The sequence below is a fragment of the Triturus cristatus genome, chromosome 4_1 (genome assembly GCF_964204655.1).
Source record: "Triturus cristatus chromosome 4_1, aTriCri1.1, whole genome shotgun sequence".
NCBI lineage: Eukaryota > Metazoa > Chordata > Amphibia > Caudata > Salamandridae > Triturus > Triturus cristatus.
This window is the reverse complement of record NC_140585.1, coordinates 819,587,847-819,613,520: the sequence shown is the minus strand read 5'-3', so window position 1 is coordinate 819,613,520 and position 25,674 is coordinate 819,587,847. Positions and strand designations below refer to the sequence as shown.

The following is a 25,674-nucleotide window of genomic DNA, read 5'->3' as shown; positions in this document are numbered from 1 at the left end:
CTCGGAGTGTTTTCTAACCTCTTGTCCAAAGAGTGGTTCCCATGGCCTAACGCCAGTAGATCTTCCGCTGAGTAGGTACCAATTGGCAAGGGGTCCTGGTCCCTGGACCCGGTCGAGCTTGCCGTCGGCGCCATCATCCGGTTTTGTAGCTGAAGCGGAGTAACTGGAGGGAGAGCTAAAGCGTCTCTCCTCCAATATGGCAGCATTAATGTCTCATACCGGAAGTGAGTGTTCCGGTGGACAGACCTCCTGTTGGAGCCTCCCTCCACTCACACAGCGGTTGGCTGCTGCTGTGGACCGGTGAGGAGAAAACTGCGTGGTGGAGGACAGTAAACCACAACGAACCAAAGGAAATGTCTGTGTGACATATGAAGCTAGAATGGCAAGTGTACGACTTATGTCTACTTGCACTGCCTTAATGAATAAAATACAACTCAAAGTATCACACAATTGCTAAACATGTGCAACTCCTATGAAATCCTGAAATTTAGGAAAAATGATTTATGTGTAGAACATGCTTTTGTAAAGCGTTTGGTGAAGTGCTTTGAACTAGCCAAAATGAATACATTTTACATTATCCAGCATAGGCAGATTGCTGGATATGGTTTCATTTGGGCTTTAATGATCCATAACACAAAGAATTGCACAAAAACAGAGAAATCAAAAATACTGCTATGAGAACAAGTGAGAGTTAACAGATATCCCGAGTTAGGTGATAGAGATATAAAAGGGAATGGCTTTTGGGACACAAGTCCTTCGTATAGTTTTGGTGAAGCTGTGTTGCCATGCCCACGTATGTGATGATCATTGTTTAAAAGGTTTAAAGACTGAACAACTGGGCTCTGATGCCAGGGTCCCACAAAGTATAATCCTTTTTGTGAGAGTAGTAACTGTCCTCTCCATCTACCTATATATGGTTGGAGGGGGAGTGGCTGCCTACCATCCCTACATAAAAGCTTCATTCAGTCTCTTATAGGAGTTCTTGTCCATCATCATACTTGTGATGTCTAATGAGGATGTCTGCTGTAATGTGGGGAGTCTTAAGTACCGGAGTCCTGATGAACAATGGGAAGATGCTCACCAGGATAGGTCAAGCTTTTGATTCCCTGACAGCATGCCACCTTTCCCTCCAGACAAGTACTGCTCCCATGATTATGTACTTTGTGCAATGTTTCAACTCAACCCAGAAGGGATGGTAATTAACCAGCAGTAGAACCTCTGCATGGTTGCCATTCTTCCTTTGAATTAGACCTTCTAGGAAAACGACATGGAAGAAGGCAAGGCCAAGCTGACTGGAAGGACTGATGTAGAATATCAATGGGCTGAGACTGCCCAGAAGCCTGTTCCACCCCTCCCGGCTTTCCAGGCCAAGAGAAATATACAGTAGGACACATGAGCAGTTAACTCTACTGTGCCCCTTCACTGTACACTGGTGACCTGCTCAGGTCACCAAGGACACTACAGAGAGCACCTTAAGACATGCGGGTGGCCACACTAGGGTCAATTCACCAAAACATTTATAACTACAAGAAGTCGTACTAGAAGAGAACTCCTTCATGCACTATCACATGCCTTTGTAAATCAGAACCAAATGTCCAAATTCTAATTAGACAAGTGTAAAGAGGGCACAGTCCTTTCTATTTGTACCAATTGTAAATAAAAAGGCCCCGAATAAACCCATTTAATTTCTATTTTAATTGTTTTGGGGCCAATTCACAAAGGCATGCAAGATGACATAAAAGAGTACTACAAGAGTGAGTCATGAATAGGTCATTAATAGATCCCACTGTTTAGTTAGTTGATTTATGGGTGCAGGATATTTTTTTAGGTCCTTTAAAAAATAAAAATAAAATATATATAGGTTGAATAAAATATAGGGAATCTGGCCACTCTTACAGTGACACTTTACTAACTAGCGTCCATGGGAACCAAAGGCAGCTAGCTCCATTTTGAACCTGGTTACTAATATAGTTTCCAGAATCCCTTCATGTTTTCTAAGGGATCTAAATGCTTCTGAGAACACCTGTGTCGACCTGTCGAACACCTGTGTCGACCTGAAGAATCCCCATAACAATGACAATAGAACTCAGTGTTGAACTGTTGTTTAGAGCCTAACAAAAGAGCTCTTACAATATTGGATGTTGGCCCTCTTGCTAGGCAGGTGTTAGGACCTTCTAGGTTTTAGTTTATCATAGTTTTAAATGCACTATTTTACTTACCCATTATTAAACTCCTTTTCTTTTGTTTTTAAAGGATTGACTAAACATTAAGTTTTATCTAAAGTGTTTCTGTACTCTTTTAAAAAAAATGTTTTTAGAATTTATATAGCGCGAACTAGACAAGAGACATCGGGTATCAGAACGCTTTTCCTGCGCACCAGTTTTGTTACAGATGGACACATTCATTTTTGTTAGGCACAGGGAGATTAGGTTATTTTCCCAGAATCACAGGATGTTGAGCGTCATTGTCGAGATTTGAATCCGGTTCCCCAGCTTTGAGGTCGACCGCTCAAGCTGTAAGGCTACATCCTCTCCCCTATCCTCCTCTTGAATTGCCTCTTGCAGAAAGGTCTGGCCTTTTGTTCTCACTAGCCTGAGAAATTCAAGCACTAAAATGGAGTATATGACTGTTTCATTTGGGGTACAATAGAATTCTAGCCTTAGGATTCATGTGGTGAAGGATAATATCCCCGACAACTATTGTCCAAAAACTTGGCCTGCCAAAGGATCCCCGTGAAGACAGGCCTCACAATGATTAGTGAGCAGGACTGGTGTAGCTCCCATAATGCAATGCAACCATCCCCTCCTTACCCACTATGCACTGCTCATGCTCTCATAGTGCGCTTAGGATCGAGCCTTCTTTGACTGCAACCAACTTTCTATAGGCACAGGCCCTTACAGTAAATGGTTGCAACCTTTGGCCACGCCCTGTGTAAATTGTGCATGCCAATCCAGAACACTCAACCCTGCCAGCTTCATTAATGTTATTTGTAAGCTTATCTGCATTAAATTAAATGCTTTTAGGTTTTGTAGCGCAACTATGTCACTTTAACTTAGGCTTTTAGGTGATAATTTTTTCTAAACAAATGTCATATCTTTTTAGAGCACAGAAACGTAACACTGAGCTTTTACAAGGATACACTTTGCACACAGGTCAAAGTAAAAGAGCCAAGGGCTGCCACTTCCTGCACCCAACCCCATGATGCCCAAACTCTCGCAGGTCTCCAGTACCTTTCCCACAAGGTCATATTACACCGGCTCTCTATCATGGGGAGATACAAGTGCAGGCAGTATAACCATCCACAAGGGAGTGGCATGAAGCTTTGCCCAGGGTAAGAGGGGTTGTTCATGCAGTATCTGCCACTTTCATCTGCCTACCTCAAGGAAAAAGGAGCTTAACAAATATAAAATCAAGAGTAAGTAACCAACTGAGAACAAGGAGCGAGTCCAGGATGACCTGCTCCTCTGTGGCCTGTACAGTGTTGTAGGTATGAAGAGCGAGTCAGCTGGAAACCTAACTGCTGACCAGGCCTCATTACATGTGCTCTGCTTTAAAGGGCTACTGTATTCAGTCTAAAGTTGTCATACTGCTTTGGAGCACCAAGATTCCGTGCAATTGTACGTGATGCAGATATGGGATGCTATACTGAAGAAAATAAATTCTCAATTAAAAATGTAAGATCCTTAGAATTGTATGTTTAATGCATCAGGGCTCAGCACCACTTTTCCAATCAAAAACTTAGATACAATTTTGATTATATCTATTGACTGTAAAGTTGTTTTAAAACCGAATTTACAGCGTATGGGTAATCCTCTAGAAAAAAAGTCACTGAAATGGTCATAGCTATATCTATAACGATTAATCCATTTTGGGAATACAGAATTTAGCCTGACAGCAACAAGATTAAAATAAGCGCAACAGGAGGTTTGCCAGTAGTCATTCCTTTATGTCGTTCAGAAGCAATTTTCATTCCTGCAGTCTTTGCATATACCTAGATCAGACAATGCTGTACAATATGGGAGGAGAAAGCTTGGGGATTTTAGTGCCATTCGCGTAGAAGTCACTACAAACAGCTGATTGTTTTCCCCTTTAAAAAGCCTTGCTTGACCCACTGCAAACAGAGAACTGCCTGTAACAGAACAAAAGTCATGCCAACTTGCAACACTGAAGGAATACCAATGCATGACAGTGGACTGTGAAGAGCATAGTCTTCAGTTGCCTTGAATCCCCAAGGGCTACTGGTGATAACCTCTACCCAACTCTTTTCCCAGCCCTGCTGACCCAACTGAGACACCTTATTCCATGCCCCCTCCGAACACTTCACACTCTCCAGTACACAGGAGTTCTGGTCCTGCCAGTGAATCCTGTGGAATTGGATGAAGTTATGGTTTCCAAAAAAGTGGACCAGTTACATCGGACATTATGCTTTGTCTGCCCTGTGGAACTCGTGTTGCGTGAGCAGGTCCTTTGAAGAAGAAAAAGTGGTTACTGGAGGGAAATCCTAGGACCAGGTGACTGTAGACTTATACTAAATTGGCATGGAGCCACATGTGGCCTGAAGTGCAGTTTGGTGTCAGAAGAACCAGTCTGTGGAACACGTTTTAGCAAGGTGCTTTTCACTTCGAACATTTACTGTGAAGATGGGCACATTGTGCTGCAAGTAAGGAGACATTAATTAAACCCTTTTCAAATACATCTTTTCTGAATGCATTTCTCCGAACGGGGGCTCATGCTTTTGCTGCTTGGGCTAATAATTACACTGCTGCTTGTTACGCGTGTATGAGAAACAAAGTATTTTTTGCCTCAGAGTGGCTTTATCATTAAGCATTACAAACTGATTTTACTTTAACTGAGGGGTCCTATATTAGATCTTGATTTTTTGTGTTATTTCACTTGTTAAATTCATGTTTAACAACACTGCTCTGGACCTTTTTTGACTCTTTATTTGGTTAACTGTATTGCTGTTTTGGTTAGTTTTTGCACAAGCCCATCAAGCATTTTCTTGGTGGTGCCAGAAAGGTTTCTTCCCCAAACCTTAGCAAATGATTTCGTACAAAGAAGAGCTAACTGACTGCACTACTGTGAGCAGTGATTTGTTATTCAAAAGATTGCTGCTTTCCAGGAAAAAATAGCTAAGTTCAGCAAAAATGTTGATTTCACAGTCTTACTCATGCTTTATCAGGTTTATGATTGAAAACATTAACAGACGTGTATTCATACATGAGTGCACTACATGGGATGCAGAAGTCAGGAAGAAGCTGTCGTTTTTTTTCATTTTCCCTGGTCTGGTATATTTACAGTCCAGAATCGAAGGGTTGGGTTTACAGTTAATATGGAAGAGGTAGAGGGGAAGTGGGTCACAACAGCACCCACTGGCGGCGGTTTGTGAATCATTGTGTTCCTCACAAAAGTTAACATTTTTGTTAGAAGAGGCTGCCCTATTACAGCTTTTTCTCTGGCTAATGAAACACATACATTCTGACAGAGGGTCTCCCTAAGGGCTCAGAGACGGATGCTAATGGGTGAAAAGAGGGTGGACTTAGCAGGTCCACCTCTTGTCACATCAGGACGTATCTCTTCAACAATAAAAATGGACTTCTAGGCACATTTTGGCCCAGCAATACTAGTCAAAGAAATATTTTTAGGGACTTCATCTATCTCCAAGGGAGGGCAGGGCAGGAGTCTGGTTATCTAGTATAAAACATGAAGGCAGATGCCTCACACTTCATTCTTTTGGAACTGGAGAGGAGCAATCTAGTTAAACCACTCACATATTGAGCTTCAATGCTTAAAGGCTTCTTTTGTACCACATATTCGCTGAAGAAAGTGTGGTGTGGCTGCACAATAGCGGCTCTGCTTTGTGAATAGGGATATTGAGAAGCTTTAATTCAGTCATAAGAAATAAGCAAAGTGTTAGAAATTGGGTTACTGGTTGACTGGGGAGTGAGCACAGGTCAAGCAGAAACCACAATCCTAGCAAGGCAAGGCACAAACAAATCCCAAATTAACCTGTGCTCACTCCTGGCAGCTTAGCACAGAGCAGTTAGGCTTAACTTGGAGGCAAAGTATAAAGTATTTGTGCAATACCTCAAACAGTATAACAGTGAAAACACCATACCAAAAGAACACACACAAGTTTAGAAAAATACGACAAAATCTAATTAGTAGAACCAGAGATATTGTGTTTTAAATAGCCAAAAGGCGTAAAGGGCCAGCAGTGGCTATCTGGTCGTGCCAGACCGGGACAAAGTCACAAGTTCAGCCCGACCACAATGGAGAGCAGGCTGGCTATAGGGACCTAGTTAGGCCTGCTGAGCAGAGTACCTTAAATCCTAGTTTGTGGAGTGTTGCAGGGTCCGTGTAGAAGATGCGTCATGCAGCCAAAGCGATGCGTCGGTTCAGAGGCAGAAAGGCTGCAGTGTAAGTTTGTTGCATCGGCGTCGGGGATCTTATTGAGGAGCGCTCCCAATGCAAAGGCCGAAGGGATACATTGCACAGTGTGGGTGATGCACAGGTTCTGATGAGCTGTGAGGCTGAAATGTGGAGTTCATCTTCGAGGCTTCTGTCGACAAGAGATGCCAGGGCCTGAGCCGAAGATGCATTGACGATAACGTGGTCTGTAGCAGCGATCCAAGTCTTTGCGATGGTGCAATCCACACAGCGGTGGAGATGTGTCAGTTCTGCTCAGTGTTGCGCTGCAGAGGAGATACATTGGTTTTGCTGGGGTTGCAGAGGCTGGCAAAGCACCTTAAGCCCACTTCCAAGGGTCCAGGACTGGAGTGGTACCACTTGGTAGGGTAGATTCACAGATGGCAAAGTCCAGGTGCAGATACAAGGTTGTTGGAAGCCTGTTATGTCCCGGAGGCTTCAGATCAGGGGGGCAGCCAACTAGCCCATAAAGAGACTCTGAGTTCAAGAGGAGTCAGTCCAGTCCTTCTCACCCAGACAAGAGGGCAGCGTCAGCAGGGCAGCAGTTCCTTCAGAGAAGCAGTAAAGCAGATTGGCAGTCCCTTCAGTCCTTCCTGGCAGAGTATCCACAAGTCCAGAAGTATATTGATTTGGTGGTGTCTGGGGTACTCCTTTTATATACAGTTGAACCTCTGAAGTGGGGAGAAGCTTCTAGAGGCATGTCTTTGAAGTGCACAGATGCCCTGCCTTCACTGCTCTGGCTCCAGACTAATTACAGGGGGTATGCAGGCCATTGTGTGCAGACAGGACATAGCCTATTCAGGTGTAAGTTAGGCTGGGCTCAGCTCCTCCCTCCCAACCTGCCAGTGATGGGCCATTTAGTCACACCCAAGTTTCCATAGTGTGTGGCTGTCAGGGAGGAATACCCAAAACCCAACTGCCAACTACAACCAGTCATGTGTTCAGAGACCGCCTGCAGGAACCAAGTGGCAAAGGCAAGAACATGCCAACTTTCTAAAAATAGAAGACACACAATTGATGGATGGAATGCAGTATGAATCAAACTGTTCACACCCCCAGTCAAGAAATCCATAATTATTTTGCTCACCATGCCATCCCAGTTTAGACCTGGACATATGCAAATCAGTCTTGATCCTGTGCCTCTTGGGAACAGTCCAGCCCGAACTGCCAAGCCAGGTCCTCCCTGGACCGGAAACAAGCATCCTAGAACTGGTTTCGGGGTTTCACCCCATATCAGCCTAGATAGCTTGAGTCCAGTGGCACAGCGAGCCCCAAAACCGGTCCTAGGATGCTTGTTTGCAGTCCAGGGAGGACCTGGCCTAGCAGTTCGGGCTGGACTGTTGTCATAGGGAGCAGAGTCAAGACTAATTTACATATGGCTGGGTTCAAACTGGAAAAGCATGGGGAGCAAAAGAATTATGGATTTAGGCCCAGATCTTTGTGCTGGGGTGAATGTAAGACATTGTTCTGCATTCTGTCCATCAATTGTTCTTTTGGCAGCTTTCTAAAAGTAACATTTTCAGAATTGTAATTTGAAATCAGACTACACCATAAGTTAGGATTTAAATTAGGATTTCAGAGACACCAAACATGAACCAGTATCTCTTCCCATTCGGAAATTACACTTATAAAACATAATACAGCAACTCTAATGATATCCTATGGGAGGGATAGGCCTTGCAGTAGTGAAAAACGAATTTAAGACTTTTTCACTACCCGGACATGTAAAACTTAAAAGTACATGCCCAACCTTTTAAATATACTGCACCCTGCCCTTTGGCTGTCCAGGGCTTACCCTAGGGGTGACATATGTATTAAAAAGGAAGGTTTGGGCCTGGCAAAATGCTATTTTGCCAGTTCGACATAGCAGGTTAAAACTGCACACAGAGGCTCTGCAGTGGCATGCCTGAGACAGGTTTAAAGGGCTACTTAAGTGAGAGGCACGGTCAGTGCTGCAGGCCCACTAGTAGCTTTTAATTAACAGGCCCTGGGCGGGCACATATAGTCCACGTTAATAGGAACTTATAAGCAAATTAGATATGACAATTCGGTATAAGCCAATGTTAGTGTTTTTAGGCAGAGAGCACAAGCACTGCTTAGCAGTGGTTAAGTGCACAGAGACCTAGATCCAAGTAAAAAGAATTCAGCAAAAATGGAGGAGAGAATGCAAAAGGTTTGGGGATGACCGTGCAGAAAGGACCGGGTCCAATACAAAGCAAAGTCTGGCTTTGTCCCCATACATCTCCATTCATGAAGGTGAGGTCAAAGCAATTAAATATTTTCTGTGTTTTGTTTCATTGTTTCTAGATACTACTGTATTCAATATTGAAAGTTTTTCATTTCATAGGAAGGTTGAGGATTTCCGTCCTGGTAGACGATAATGTTTGAAGCTGAATTAAGGAGCTTAAGTGGTATGAAACATGTTAAATATGTTCTGGCGTTTACATTTTACTCAGATCAGTGACAAGGTTCACTTAAAAGATCTGTTCAACCACCAGTTAGCAGAGCTCATTAAAAGAACACTTGAAATCAAACTTGACCGAAGCAAACCCACCTGGCTCAGAGCTACGGTACGTCTGTGATTTAAAGCAGCTGACATGTTGATTTTTTTCGTGCTTTTCCAGGAACTGGTGTTTTTCTGTTAATTTGCCGAACAAGGTCATAAAAGATCTATGGAAATAAACATATAGTATAAAGATCACTTTGGAAATGCTTCAATATATTAATTTGTTACAAAGTATCTATGCCACTTCACAAAAAAAATGCTATGTGCTTTACTAAACACACACTAGTAAGTCTGGATGGTGAATTCACAGAGCATGTGGAGTTTTCCGCATTCTGAGTTTTGTTTTCTTGCTCACATTCATCAACGTCAAGTTGGCGAGCATGAGCGAGGAAAATCCACCTCCCGGCGAGATTTTTCCTCGTTCGCAATCGTCAACATCCAGTTAGCGAGCAAGAGCATGGAAAATCAACCTCCCGGTGAGATTTCCCAACGAGGGCGGTCAGATTTTTCATTCCAAGTGGTCACGTATGCTCGCAACCGTTCGCGTTGACAAACCATCTGTTCACATTGAAGAAGCTGCCGCTGGAGTACAAATCTACTCGAGCAGCAGAAAGGAAGCAGCGCCCGCTTGCGCTGTGCATGTTGCCGTTCGCGATGATTGCAGAGTGCGGACACGCACCTGGCACTGAAAATCCCCCACGAACTGCATTTATCCAACGCACTCCGGTGCTCGCGGAGCCCAATGGATATTTTTTTGCACTCGGCGAACTCCGCCCAGGCTTACTATTTAGCATTAGAGGTAAAGCTAGTATAGGTAACATTTGTTTAAAGATTACACTATTGCCGATTTCTGTACAGTATCACAATTTGTTTATTCTTGCAACTATTTGTGGGGTTAAGGACCAAATTAAAATGAATGTGGCTCAACTGCTCGACTATGAAGAAACTGCCATACATTCAGTTTTTGGCACTGACTAATCTGGCAAGCTGCTGGATAAAACCTTGCTAAGTAATTAAAAGACCATAGCGGGTTATATGGTATCCTACAAAAAGAATTGGTGGGGCAGTTACTCACCTTTTAATAATATGTAATGCATCCCACCACAACCCAAACAATTTGTCAATATGTGACAATTTAGGTTTTCAATTTTAACTGTACTTTCATTGCGTCTGGTGTGCTTCATCTGTTAGCACCAAGGGGCCACTATGGCGACAACAGATGAACTTTAGAGAGAAAACAAAAACTGAAAGCTGCCCAGTAACATAGTGACTCCCTTGGGGGTCAAAAAATGTTTAAGGAATAATCAACAAAATATTAGATCTAGTATTTTGGATCCCCCACAAACTAGATCCATAGTATCAGTTAGAATATTTCCTTTGAGACCGGAGGATGTTACTAGGTTGCCAGCCTGGAAAAAGGGTCAAGTGTGCATGGCAGCTAATGGATATATTCATCGACTGTCTTCCAAAAGTTCGCTTATGGTGCTGAAATGCAAATAATACAGAAATGTGTGAACTTAGATGGAATTCCCAAACACCACACAGGGTATATCTGAAACACAACTTCATACAGGATTCATAGTACACATTTGTCACAAGACACACCTAACACTCTCACACTACACACGATATAAACAAACCTAAAACACTTGTATGATACACACTTTTCACAACGCTCAATACCTACATGCTATTCATGAGACACATCCAGCACAATAGACAATTAATGACACCCACACTGCAAGTACATATGAACTTATTTTACAAGACAGACGCCGGTACATGCTTCGAGACTCCTGTCTTGACACATTCATAAAACATATACAACTATGTACACTCATACTAATATAGATGTAAGACAGATCTGAATGACACATACTTAACACAGACCATATAATATAGATGCCCCACTCCTGACTTCATCCTCCTAACTTTAAACTCTTGGAAGACACTGCTGATTAGTGAAGCACACACATAAAACACGTAAACTCTTGATGCAATATATAATCAGATTGATACACTCAATACATGACAGGAACACAGTCCATAACGCCCCATGAACACAAACCAAGCACACACACACACAACTTTATATACATTCAGGATAGCACCCTAACTTGTGAATGTCTTGAATTTAAATTTTTATGGCAAAGTCAGTGTTAACCTATAAGTGAACCATAACTCAATTTTAACTTCAGTTTTTCTTAGAAGTCAGAATACAAGCACACAAAAATGGGCATGCATGCATACATACATATTACACACAATTGGCACCCCTAATAGATGGGTCTTCACAAGCATCTTAGTATTACTAAAATGCGCCGACACCAGTATGAATATAGTAATAATGGCCTTAGGTGAGCGAGTAGCTGTGGTCAAAACTAACCCCGATTATGAATGTGGAATAGCCAACACATATCTGTAAAAAATGCATGCGATAACCTGCCAGCACGATTACAAGTGGACAATAGCATGCATAAAATATTGTGTGTGGTAAGTAGTGATATTTATTGCACGTGATCATTACATAATTCTGTTTCTCCAGCAGCTGACCCTGGCTGAATCTTATGCGCTGATCCAGCTGATGTATGGCCCTTCATCATCTGGTGACTCAGTCGATATTCATGCTGTCATGTGACTCCGGGCTTGGCTGTTTGATCGAATAAGGCATCTCTGTGCAAGATCTGCCTGCTACATGTGCTGTGCCTTCAAGGTGTCGGTTATCTCTGGAATTTCTAAATGCGACTGTTTCCCAAAGAAATGAAACAATGTTGCCTGCCCTTGCTCCAGGTTATTCAGTGGAGGCTCAATTTTACTGTAATTTGTCTTAAGGTGGGTGTTGGTTGAATTTTCAATGCTGAGGTACCAACTGCATCCACTTCAGTTGTGGGATGAGGAAGACTAGCACTCCTGTGGATCAGATACACGCACTGAACCTCTGTTGCAACATCCAAGGTCTCAAAATGAAGAAGCTATATGGGTTTAGGATGGATTACTGCCTCAACCTCCTTTGATGTCAACATAGAAAACAGTTTTGTTCACAAAGGAGCCACTAGTGGTCGAATAGGTCAATATGAAACCCTTGTGTTTGAGGTGATTGTGGTCATGAGTGTGCTGCAGGTGGATATGTTGATGCTGCAACAAGAATATATTTTTCCAGACATGACATCTTACCACATACGACTCGCAACTATCCCCCCAAAAAATCATTTAAAAATAAAAAAATCAGCCTCATTATGTGGAATCCCTGTTGGGGTGCAGGACATTTTTTGTGTACAAAAAAATTATATCGGGCTCTCTGTAACAAGCAATATGTACAATATATCAACCCCATGAGATCGTTAGCATCTTACCCATTACACAACTACCGGGGGGCTTTTTTGGCCTTTTATATGCTGTACATTTCAACTAGTATATAAATAATATTCATGTATTTTGTGTAAATACTCTGCCTTTACATGTGGTTAGATGGCTCCCTACAAACTCTGTACCTCCAATTCCTGATAGATATGGAAAGTACTTTCTCCTCCCAGAGTTTCAAAAGCATTTGCATGGAGGTCCACCAGTTGCCAAAGCCTCCGGCTTGTTCCGTGCCACTATTTCCCAAACCTGCCTCTTCAGTTCATCGTATCGCCACTTCACTTTCCCCACAGCCAAAAGGTAGAATGACACTGGATCAATTTGCTCAGGTTTTATTTGTTCCAAAGATGGACAGGTCTTTCATGGTGTTTTGAGCATCAGGTAACTGATAAGACAGTCATGATGTTTAACACTACAATCTGCCTACATCTCCAGTTCGTGGTCAGAAAATGTAGATTTACACTGGCTGCTAGGGTCCACGGAGCACCTTTCTTTGATGCTGTGGGGGAATGGATATAGATCCTGCAATCAGTGTGTATTTTAATAGAGGTCACAAAATGGTCGCCTTCTCCCTGCAGTAGATAGCCAGTTGCTTGGCTGCTGTAGATAGTGGTTCACATGCCAACAAATGCTCTGTGGCACTCGAAATTACAATTTCCTATGAATTTCCACATGCTGCTTCATATCGCATACAATATTTAACATCTGTGGTAAATATTGCATTGAAGAAAATAAAAAGCACACATACAATTTTTACTTGGGGAAATATATATCACATAAATTTAACTTTCATCCCAGTTAAACACTAATTTTGAAGGGGGTACAAAACACAACTGGCAACATTTACTCCACAACACTGGTATTTATCAGGCGCAAAATTTCTCACTGCTTTCTGGCAAGACTAATAATCATGGCTTAAGACCTTCATCTCCGTCAACCTCCACTCTTTGAAAAGGTTTTGTGGGCTTTAAAGTTGCAGGGGATGCTCTAGTGTGCACCTCAGTCTTTGTAGTGCAGATGAGAGGCTTGGGGGCCATGAAAACGCTCCACAACCAATGTCTGTCACCACATCAGGATTGTAATTGGGTTCCGGACCGCTAACAAAGTAGATATTCTTGAAATGAAATGGTTTAAGGCATCAGAATGTCGTCTCACTTCTAGTTCTTTCTCCTAGAACTTCTACATTTCTCTTCTGTCCTCAGAGTAACTACAAGATAGCACATTCTGCTGCTCCCTTAGCACATCATGTTACTGTGCTCTCAAGGTTTATATCTACATGCTGCATCTCACAAGCTAGAGTCAATGGTGGAGAGGGTGCACTGACATGTTCAATTTGCTTCCTCTCGCGGTAGTGGATGTTGCTTTTTTGCAGACTTTTGGGAAAAGGGCGGATTCCTCTCACGAGGCCAAAGGCTGCGTTTCCAATCTGCTCAAAATACGTTTTATGTCTGATAATAAATGAGAAGAGGAGAGGGTTAACGGTACAAGTTGTAATTTCATGGTTGGGATAGGATGAGACTGCTCGAATAGAGAGCTATAATGTGGCCCTTTCAAGGGTATGTGATTTTTAGGTCGAGCCTAGCACAGCTCGATTGCGCTGCTCGAGGAGATGACCTTTTGGAATCGGTCTGCACTTTTCCAACAATTGTGCGTGTGGCGGCATCCACCTTGCGGGAGCAAGCAGTGGCACGCAGGGGCCATCTGTTTCTAATTACCGTGGCCGCACTGGTTCTCTTGGTAACAGAAGGAAGTCGTTGCTTAACACATCACGCGTTTCCCATTGTAATCCCTCTCTCCTGTAGTGTTCTGCTGCCACCTGGTGGCGGAAAGCACCCGCGTACACAGTAGGCTACGACCTCTCATATCACGTTAGCAACAAGGGCATTTACCGATGTATCTCTCCATATCCAAAGGAGGCAACTGGGGAAAATGGATGTAAACTGACTCTTTCGGCGAAATGCATGAGAAGCAGAGCCCCTTTGCAAATATTTACTATTTTGGGGCGGCTTCTTGGCATTCTGTACCGAGCAGAATACGCACATAACAGATGTAGGCGGAATATAAACATGATCCAATGGCTCACAGGCAGCTTGTATAGGGGAGAAGTATAAAGGCCGGGCGCCGATTTGAGCCTCAAGCTATGATGCAGTCTCACATACCAAGCCTCATAGAAAAGGCAACTAAAATTTAAGAACACGTCTAAAGGGCACCACCAGCTCACCACCATGCATATATCCTCTGGTACACAGCGCATTGCTAACTCTTTTCTTCGACTTTGAGAGTATGTTGAATACCACTATGTTTTACATGACGCATTGTGCTAGTGTCCGTGGTGCCATATCGGTGCTATAAAAGAGAACCCCCCCCCCCCCCAAATGCTTTCTTCTAGATATTATGTTTTATGTACAAAGCAATTTTATCTAGTCTCTCTGCCAAGCGGCCACGAGATGGCGCTGTCCAATGACCGGGAGATGGCCTTTTGTTGTTTCCCCACAGACAGGACTCTGCTCATGCGCCCGCCACCTCGTATTTACTGCATTTTTATGAGAATCATGGAGGACGGTGGCGTAAAGCTTCATTTTAATGGCAAATACTGCTAAAGAGCAAAAAATTGATAATTGCTGGTCCATCTCCTCTTTAGGATTATAACCTAGTTTACTTTGGTTGGTTTATTTGGTTGATACGTGTCTAAAGTACATTTGTAAATGCGTTAGGTTTTGTCTTTCCCAACCCGCTGACTAACTCCTGGGTACTGAAAACATGTTATCTGCCCTAGATTATGGAGAGAAGTGGCTGCGCACGTGCATTAGCACGTCACATACGTTCAATGCCAGCATACCACGCTGCCTACTATATGCCAGGAATTACTAGCTTTAGGCCCGCACCTGCATTATGCTACGGTGGGCACAACCACCGTGGTTGATCATGTGGGAGCCGAGGATGTCTCATACGTCAAGAAGTAACGCAGTGGTGCAAAGGATGCCTACAATATCTATGAATGGTCGCATGTATGCCAGGGTGAACTACATGCCACAGTTTGGCACCATGATGTAATGGATACCAACAATATGCCAGTAATTAGCTCCATACTGCCACAATTACCATTATGTCCTAGGTGGGCACACAGGCTGCACACGACACATCACAAATGATCACCATTCTGTAAGGTTAGTCAGAAATAGGAACTACCACCATTTTGTCAGACCAGAATGTTACCAGGGACGAGCGATGGGCTGCCTTCAGCTGACTCTCACCGACAGACCGACCCTCTCTCTCTCACCGACAGACCGACCCTCTCCCTCTCACCGACAGACCGACCCTCTCCCTCTCACCGACAGACCGACCCTCTCCCTCTCACCGACAGACCGACCCTCTCCCTCTCACCGACAGACCGACCCTCTCCCTCTCACCGACAGACCGACCCTCTCCCTCTCACCGACAGACCGACCCTCTCCCTCTCACCGACAGACCGACCCTCTCCCTCTCACCGACAGACCGACCCTCTCCCTCTCACCGACAGACCGACCCTCTCCCTCTCACCGACAGACCGACCCTCTCACCGACAGACCGACCCTCTCCCTCTCACCGACAGACCGACCCTCTCACCGACAGACCGACCCTCTCACCGACAGACCGACCCTCTCACCGACAGACCGACCCTCTCACCGACAGACCGACCCTCTCACCGACAGACCGACCCTCTCACCGACAGACCGACCCTCTCACCGACAGACCGACCCTCTCACCGACAGACCGACCCTCTCACCGACAGACCGACCCTCTCACCGACAGACCGACCCTCTCACCGACAGACCGACCCTCTCACCGACAGACCGACCCTCTCACCGACAGACCGACCCTCTCACCGACAGACCGACCCTCTCACCGACAGACCGACCCTCTCACCGACAGACCGACCCTCTCACCGACCGACCGACCCTCTCACCGACCGACCGACCCTCTCACCGACCGACCGACCCTCACCGACCGACACTCTCTCTCACCGACCGACACTCTCTCTCACCGACCGACACTCTCTCTCACCGACCGACACTCTCTCTCACCGACCGACACTCTCTCTCACCGACCGACACTCTCTCTCACCGACCGACACTCTCTCTCACCGACCGACACTCTCTCTCACCGACCGACACTCTCTCTCACCGACCGACACTCTCTCTCACCGACCGACACTCTCTCTCACCGACCGACACTCTCTCTCACCGACCGACACTCTCTCTCACCGACCGACACTCTCTCTCACCGACCGACACTCTCTCTCACCGACCGACACTCTCTCTCACCGACCGACACTCTCTCTCACCGACCGACACTCTCTCTCACCGACCGACACTCTCTCTCACCGACCGACACTCTCTCTCACCGACCGACACTCTCTCTCACCGACCGACACTCTCTCTCACCGACCGACACTCTCTCTCACCGACCGACACTCTCTCTCACTGACCGACACTCTCTCTCACTGACCGACACTCTCTCTCACTGACCGACACTCTCTCTCACTGACCGACACTCTCTCTCACTGACCGACACTCTCTCTCACTGACCGACACTCTCTCTCACTGACTGACACTCTCTCTCACTGACTGACACTCTCTCTCACTGACTGACACTCTCTCTCACTGACTGACACTCTCTCTCACTGACTGACACTCTCTCTCACTGACTGACACTCTCTCTCACTGACTGACACTCTCTCTCACTGACTGACACTCTCTCTCACTGACTGACACTCTCTCTCACTGACTGACACTCTCTCTCACTGACTGACACTCTCTCTCACTGACTGACACTCTCTCTCACTGACTGACACTCTCTCTCACTGACTGACACTCTCTCTCACTGACTGACACTCTCTCTCACTGACTGACTTCCTCTCTCTCACTGGCTGACTTCCTCTCTCTCACTGGCTGACTTCCTCTCTCTCACTGGCTGACTTCCTCTCTCTCACTGGCTGACTTCCTCTCTCTCACTGGCTGACTTCCTCTCTCACTGGCTGACTTCCTCTCTCACTGGCTGACTTCCTCTCTCACTGGCTGACTTCCTCTCTCACTGGCTGACTTCCTCTCTCACTGGCTGACTTCCTCTCTCACTGGCTGACTTCCTCTCTCACTGGCTGACTTCCTCTCTCTCACTGGCTGACTTCCTCTCTCTCACTGGCTGACTTCCTCTCTCTCACTGGCTGACTTCCTCTCTCTCACTGGCTGACTTCCTCTCTCTCACTGGCTGACTTCCTCTCTCTCACTGGCTGACTTCCTCTCTCTCACTGGCTGACTTCCTCTCTCTCACTGGCTGACTTCCTCTCTCTCACTGGCTGACTTCCTCTCTCTCACTGGCTGACTTCCTCTCTCTCACTGGCTGACTTCCTCTCTCTCTCACTGGCTGACTTCCTCTCTCTCTCACTGGCTGACTTCCTCTCTCTCTCACTGGCTGACTTCCTCTCTCTCACTGGCTGACTTCCTCTCTCTCACTGGCTGACTTCCTCTCTCTCACTGGCTGACTTCCTCTCTCTCACTGGCTGACTTCCTCTCTCTCACTGGCTGACTTCCTCTCTCTCACTGGCTGACTTCCTCTCTCTCACTGGCTGACTGACTCTCTCTCACTGGCTGACTGACTCTCACTGACTGTTAAACAGGTGCTATTTCCCAACCTTCACCATCCTGCTATTTATGCCTCCCCTATAACAAGCAACCATTGGGACAGACATATAGAAGTTGCCAGCATTAAAAGGACAAAATAAACCTCAAGACATTATTTATTGTTAATACTTTATTAATATGGTCGTTCAGTTGTACATAATGCTTTCTTGATCATATATAAGGTAACACAAATGCTTCGGACACTTCTTTATTATAACTTTTCAGCATGCTGCAGTCTTCTGTACAGCACAGCTTAATGACATAGGCAAAGTCAATATCTCTGGCTAAACACTTATAAGGTCCCAAAGGCGAGACCTATTGGCTATGCCAATGCTTGTTTTTTGTTTTAGGTTTTGCTTGACAGATCAGCAGTCACCAGACTTAATGTGGTCCACCTAAGAAAAAAGCTTTCAGAAGCATTAAAGAGAGTGAAATTGGGCTCAACCAACATGGTATTAGCCAGGAGTACATGTTTTGATTGAAAAGAGGTTGTGTGCTCCTACAGAAAAAAAGGCGCTTCACCACTATACATCTGAGATTATTTTGACTATGAATCCAGCTGGCTGAGCCAGCAGCAGGATGTTTTATTGAGCTTGAACTATCAGGGACTCACATGACATTGTAATACTTTAAAAGTGTCTTTGAATAATTTACAGTATTTCTTTTTACCTGGCAGTAGCACAGATGGTAGGGCAGTTATGATGAACATACTGCAGTCCCAGCACCATTATCTTTTGACTTCAGAGTGCCATTTTGTGTTGAAGAGCAGTGTAGGATACCCAGGGCTACACTGATATACATGGAGGTTTAGTTCTGGCTTGGCAGTGCAACTGTCATCTCACCTTGAGATTAGAGAAACGAGCTTTAAAAGTATTACTGAGAGGGGCTTAGGCTCCACCCGCATTTATGTTATCCAGAGTACAGGATTTATTTGTGCATTTCCACTAAAAAGACTGTTTGTATTGCATGTTTTGGTTTGTGGGAAAGTTTATACTTAATACAGCATGACTGAGTTGGTTATTGTGGCAAGCCTATGATCCTGGTTGTAAGGCTGAGCTGCCTATTGCTATGATAAAGCCACTAGGCCTGATTTATTTATTGTGAAAAGCATATTTTAAAGTCAGTAGGCATGTAAGTGTGGATTATTATTACTCTATATTAAAGCCCACAGACAAGTATTTCTTACACAGAAGCTCACAGATTACCATAGTAGACAATGATTTTGGTGTTGAGTACCCTATGTGACAAACCGTGAATTAAGGTTTGATCTGTGAGAACCCCTGTTCAGCCCTCTTAGAAGGGATAGTATTTTCACTTAGCCAACAAGATGATTCTTGGTGGGCCCTAATGAGAGGGGCTCTATATTGTTTTGCCAGATGTAATTGTACATTTTTGTAAATTTCATAAATGTATTCCGGATGGTTGCCAGCTTAAATGTACTTCAGTAGGCTTGTATGGTACACAGCGTCAAGCCATAGGTTAGGGCTAGAAGCTTTATTGGTTCACTGGGAAGATTCCTTAGGTGTGATTTGCGTATGATGAAAAGTTATGACAAAGCAAGGAGGCCTTACTGACTTATTGTAACAAGCATTTGCAATGCAATAGGTCTCGCATTTACGAGAGTTTGAGCTATTGGCATTGTAAACAACAATGCCTTTTATTTATGTGTTGATTTTTAAAACATAAATAAAAGGCATTTAACAATGCCAATAGCTTAAACTCTCGCAAATGCGAGACCTATTGCATTGCAAATGCTTGTTGAAACTTGCGAGTAAATGAAAAACTACCAGGCAACAGTACAGTTTTTTTGTAATTTTGCTCATGCAGTACTTCATACATATATACCGCGACGCTAAAATTCGTAGGCGCGGCAGACTCTGTACAGGAAACTGCACTGATAAAGGGTCAGCAAAGAGCTCGTTCCTACTGAGGATTCCACGGGTCCCGAGGAAATTCAGGACGACAGTACCCGGCCACGACTATCAGCTGGGCTGCGACCGACGACACAAAACAGTCTCATGAAATGCATTCTCGGGAAGGTGGCAGGGTGGCGGGGAGAAGGCATGAATGACAGCAGGAGCGGCTGTGAACAGGAATGCCAGGGCCCCTTATCGTTGGATAATATTATAAACGCGTATTTATGCAGCTGAACGGTAGAATGAACAGGATGCCGTCCATCCTCTTTCTTTTAAAACACTTGGCAGGAGACGCAGGAGGTAGGTCACAGCTTGCAAGCTAGCAGGGGCGATATCAGCCCCCTCTCTATCTGCTAGAGCTGGGGGCTGGAGCGAACACTGGGCCTAAAGGGCTAGGAGGCTGGCGTCCGCCAAAGTTGAGATTAGTGGTTTATTGCGTCTTCTGCCTGCAGACAAAAGACCATAACTAACACTTGAATAAAAGCTGTGTCAGAGCTGAGGGGTGTGTGGCCGATGCTGGAAAGAGAGCAAAGTGCCTAAAGGAGACAGTAAAAAAGAAATGTTAAAAATAGGGAAAGAAAGAGACATGAAACATAGGTCTCGCATTTGTGAGTTTAAGCTACTAGCATTGCAAATAACAATGCCTTTTATTTGTTTTAAAAACCAAAACATAAATAAAAGACATTGTAATTTACAATGCGAATAGCTCAAACTCGCGTAAAGGCGAGACCTATTGCATTGCAAATGCTGGTTTAATTCGCGGCCTAAATCAGTAATTTGAAAGGGAGGCTGTTCAATTATTCAGTTACCTTAATTCAGCCCTTTAATTGGTCGTGAAAAGGCCCACGCTCATCGCCATGCCTTCTCCACCTCAGCTATGTTCTGCCGACTAAAGCTGTCCATCACATGATCTGCCGGGATCGCCGTCCCAACAACCAGACAAGCAAAGCCAAACACAGCACCACATCCACAGAGACACACAACGCGGGCGGGAGAGACAAGTGAGGCCGCAGTATCAGCACTGGTCACGCTTTCAAAATAATGACAAGCTCAAAGAAACGCCGTATGAGCTGCCATACATACTTCTGCGAGATTTTGTAGTAGCTGATGAGCAGATTGAAAAACAGGGGAACGATGTGGAACACGTCAATACGCCCCCCCCCTCTCAGAAGTGAACGTTCGTCTGCCACGCTGAAAAGTAAAAAAAGGAGGTCACCGAGTAAGTTTGAGCGGATGAAAAAAATCCAAAATTTAACAGGAGAGGCGCCAGCAGAATAAAACATGCACTAAAGGACAGACGAGACAGAAGTGCATGGCGGCAGAGAATAAACAAGCTTACAAATAAAAGTGCGGCAAGCTGATCATATACCTACTGTGTCAGTTCAGTTCAAAAGCTTTATTCGGTATGTAAAATACAACCATATAAGCAGAACAACATTTAAAAATACATATAAGACAAAATGTCTTATACACAATGACAGAAACAAAAGACCATATTTACACATTATTAAAGTGCATAGTTCTTTCCTTAGACTTGATAGTCTTCCATCTAAGAATCCACATTGTGGTTGAAATAAAGTGTAAATTCCATGAAAGTTAACAAATAAGTGCAAATGTACAAAAGTGCTAAATATGGTAACAGTCCCACAATACATAATTCATCAAAAATTTTGCTTCAAGTTACAATTTCATATCAAAATCTGGACAATGTCACTATATACAAGGTACATGACTAGATAAAATTAATCGGTGCAGACTATAGACTTCCTGATATTCATGCATTTCAGCACATAGGATGCCACGAAAAAACAGGTATCAGGACTTTCTAGAGTTATTAGGAACTTCATTGCTGATTTAGTGGAACGTATATTATTTTTTAAAAGGATAGGTTTCAAGTAAAATTTCCTAAAATGACAATAAAATTTACAGAACAATAAAAAGTGGCAGCAGCTTTGTTTAGACATGTTATCACAGGGACACAGCATATTAGATTTAATCTTAATATCTGGGAAGGAGACTAGATGGTGTACAATTCCAAGCCTTAAACGGGTTAAGACAAATCTGTGTGAGTTATAAGTCACGGTGGCAAGATATGTCTGAAAACCTGGCCTTAAATTCAAGTCAAGGTAAGAAGCAACTGTTGTTAGATTTTTAGACTGATTTTCTCTAGCCAACTTCTTGAATGCTAGGAACTTAGACTTAATGTCTTTCTTTGGTATCAGTGCAGCAGCTTCGGGATTCAGACAGATGTTACATTCAAACAAAAGATTAAACCAGTGATAAATATAACTCAACCAGGGAATACGAGATAGATTATCAAGTTTCAAGCAATCCTTAATGATTGCTTGTGTAAATGCAGTCTCAGGTTTGGACCAGATAGAGCGCCAAAGAAGTAATGGGCGTAATGCAGCTAAATCCGCAATGAAGTCAATACCAGCCTCCATATGAGTTAAGATATTGGGAGCCGAGGACGGGGCGCATAACAGTTTCTTCAAAAACTTATTTTCATCATTCTGTAAGCCATTAACAGAATGATGCCCCCAGACTCCTGCCCCATACAAAGCAGATGAAATACACCTAGCTTTGTAAATTGCTAGCATGTCTTTCACACTCCTTTGTCCTAGCTTAGCTGCAAATCTAAAAATACTATTGGTGTTTCTATTCATCTTTAACCTTACATTCTCGTCTTCATTCGTCCATTTCCCGTTGCCTGCAAATGTTATCCCTAGATAACAAAAACTATTAACCGGTTGAATTTTAACTTTATCAATAAAGAAGGAGGAATTGGATTTCGCCCTCTTTCCACAGGTCATAACAAAAGTCTTACTTTTGTTAATGATCAATTTCCTCTCTTTGGTAAATAGCACAAATCTATCTATGAGGCGTTGCAAACCATTCTGTGTACGTGAGATAAGAACTGCGTCATCTGCGTATAATAAAATAGGGGTAACGCTACCGTTGATCAAGGGGGCGTCTGAGGATAATTTACTTAAAATCGAATCAATTTCATTTATAAATAAAGAGAATAAAAACGGGGCCAAAACGCACCCTTGACGAATCCCTCTTGCAACTTTAAAAAAAGGTGTACATTCTCCCATAGGACCAAAGCGTACTTTGCATGAAAGGTCAGAATATAACCGAGCCAGAAAGAAAACACACTCTTTGGGAGCTCCGAGATCTAACAATGTGTCCCAAAGGATGTTATGATCTACAAGATCAAAGGCGCTGCTTAGGTCTGCGAAACAGAGGAAGAGATTCCCCTCCTTTGCAACAGTGTATTTGTGTATTAAGAGATCTAAATTAATACACTGTTCCTGAGTCCCCAGACCTTTCCTAAATCCGTATTGCGCCCTTGAAATTATCGAGTTTTCTTCGGCCCATGTCTCAAGTCTCTTTAAGATTATTCTACTCAATATTTTTATCGAAGCGTCTAATAGAGAAATGGGACGATAATTACTTGCCTCGGACCTTGATCCCTTCTTGAAAAGAGGAATAATTATTGACTGGCCCCAGGAAGTTGGCATCTGGCCCTCCGTTATTGCATTAAAAAACCTAGTCAGGATCGGTGCCCACAGATCTAATTCGGATTTATACAAATCCAGCGGGACTCCATCCGGGCCAGGTGCCTTTCCGCCCTTACTATTGCGTAGGCCTTCATAAACCTCATCAAGACCAATATCTAAAGGCAATCTAGGCCAGGTATACTCATTGTCCATATGGGAATCTAAAATTAACCTATCCGGATTAAAAATATTTAAAAAGTGGTGCATCCATGATTGGCAGTCGACATGGGAGGTAATTTCAGGCACTGAGTCATCTTTTAAGAAGGGACTGTTTATGGTCTGCCAGTATAACTTGCTATCATTTATTTCAGCCGCACAGCTGAGTTTATACCAAGCCTCCTCTTGAAGAGCTTTTTTCCTTCTAGTAAGCGATGTTTTATAAGCAAAACGACAAGATTTAATTGCTGTACAATCGCGTGGTTTAATGCTCATCGCCTGCTTTAGGGCATGAAGAGCATGTGTACAACTTTTATCGAACCAGCCAGTGTTAATTACTCTTTTCCCCTTATGCGGCTTTGTGAGTAAATTATCAATTGTAGCACTAATTGTACGTAGGTGGTTCAATATAACTTGCGAATGTACCTCGTCGCTAATACAATAGGTTATCTCCAAGGTACACTTTCTTAAAACCTCCTCCAACAACTCATGTGGAACGACCTTGGACCATTTAATCCTGAAACCATTGGGTCTTACAGCCTCGATAAAATTGATCCTATTATTAGCATCCACGTTTTTGGAACCCCAACAGTGCAGTGATACAGAGATGCTGTTATGATCACTTAGAATTTGTTCATTAACACACAAGTTGGAGTATGCACAATCGTTGGACAATAAAATGTGGTCAATATATGAGTTAGCTCCTCTTCCGGTAAATGTTGGACAGTTAACATTGTTACTATTCTTCGTGCAACTTAACATATCCAAGTCAAATTTTGCTAACATCATATTAAGGATAGTGCCATACGTACATTGTGGGAAGTGTAAACCATCATTTCCATCATTTTCCTCCATGTTACCACTCTCCCTAGTGAAGCCACACGAGTTACTCGGGGCATGAGGACAGGGATTTATATTAAAGTCACCCAACCAAAGAACTATAGATTGGTGGCCTGTAACTGCCTGAGTCCTCTCAATTTCTTTTTCAAGATCAATCAGGATATTACCTCTATCGGCAGTAAAAACATTATTATAAAAATTTATCAACAACAAATCTTTCCCTTTGTCAAACTCTAGACGTAACACCTGGGAATGGGCATCCACTGAAACACAACTTTTAACTTTGCAGGTTTTTAGTTTGGTGGATATTAAAAGCAAGAGGCCTCCTTTAGCTCTTCCTGCAATTGAACTCACTGCATTCAAGCTGTATGCTAAATATCCCTCAATAAAAATAGGTTCCTCACACCACGTCTCCTGAAGACATATTATATCGTACCCAATATTAATAAAATCCTTCCACCAAGGGGAGTCTAACTTCCTCTTCAGACCGGCAATATTCCACGTGACAACGTGGTAACCTGTATCCAGATCACGCTTAACCCATGTGTGATCATTTGCTGGGTCTACCAGGGTAAGGTCAAGATTTAAAGAAGGATCTGCAATGGTACGACAATTCTGTGTCTTATTAGTTCCTATGTTCTCCAGAACAACTTCTGCCTTGTTAGATTCAGGCAAAGGTGAGGGGGGGATAGTCGCTACAGTATCAGAGCAGATACCACTAACTGATTTCTCATTCGTGTTCATAGAAATATTGGACAGTCAGTCGTTTTCCTCCAATGAGGACAGGGCAGAGTAACGGTTGAAAAGGGGAATGGTGTAGTCCCTTTGCCTACCGAATTCCTCATTAAACTGTATATTCCCTCTATTATGATACTGCGGGGCTCTTGGTGGCAAAAGGGGAAAATAACTAGCCCCACCCCTGATTAAACCGGGTTCATACTGCTCAAACTGTTGGGACCTTAGTGTTTGTGGGCCATCTAAATAGCTGTAAAAATATCCTAAAGGTCTAACAGAAACCAAGTTAACTTGGTTGGGTAGGGAGGCGGCTCTTAAGAGGACAGTTGCCACGTGTTGTGGGTATTTAAAGTTAACAAGGATACAGTCCCCTGTAGTAGTTTTCCTGCCTTCTCCTATCCAACTGACTCGGCGGGTAGATAAGATGTCTTGTGAAAATGACAGCGGAAATCCACAATTTTTGTTAAGCCAAGCAAGTGATTTATTTTTTAAAGAATCATGAGATTCCT

General features: G+C 43.7%; 1 protein-coding gene across 3 annotated transcripts in view; it reads right to left on the bottom strand.

Moving 5' to 3' along the window:
• Positions 1-25,674, bottom strand: part of RAP1B (RAP1B, member of RAS oncogene family) — a 493,712-nt gene that overhangs the window by 56,935 nt on the left and 411,103 nt on the right. For all 3 annotated transcript variants that reach the window (XM_085653470.1, XM_085653469.1, XM_085653471.1), the window contains one exon: positions 8,984-9,099. In XM_085653470.1, coding sequence (XP_085509596.1) covers positions 9,013-9,099 — 87 coding nt within the window. In that variant the 3' untranslated portion in view covers positions 8,984-9,012. The remainder of the gene's footprint in view (positions 1-8,983; positions 9,100-25,674) is intronic.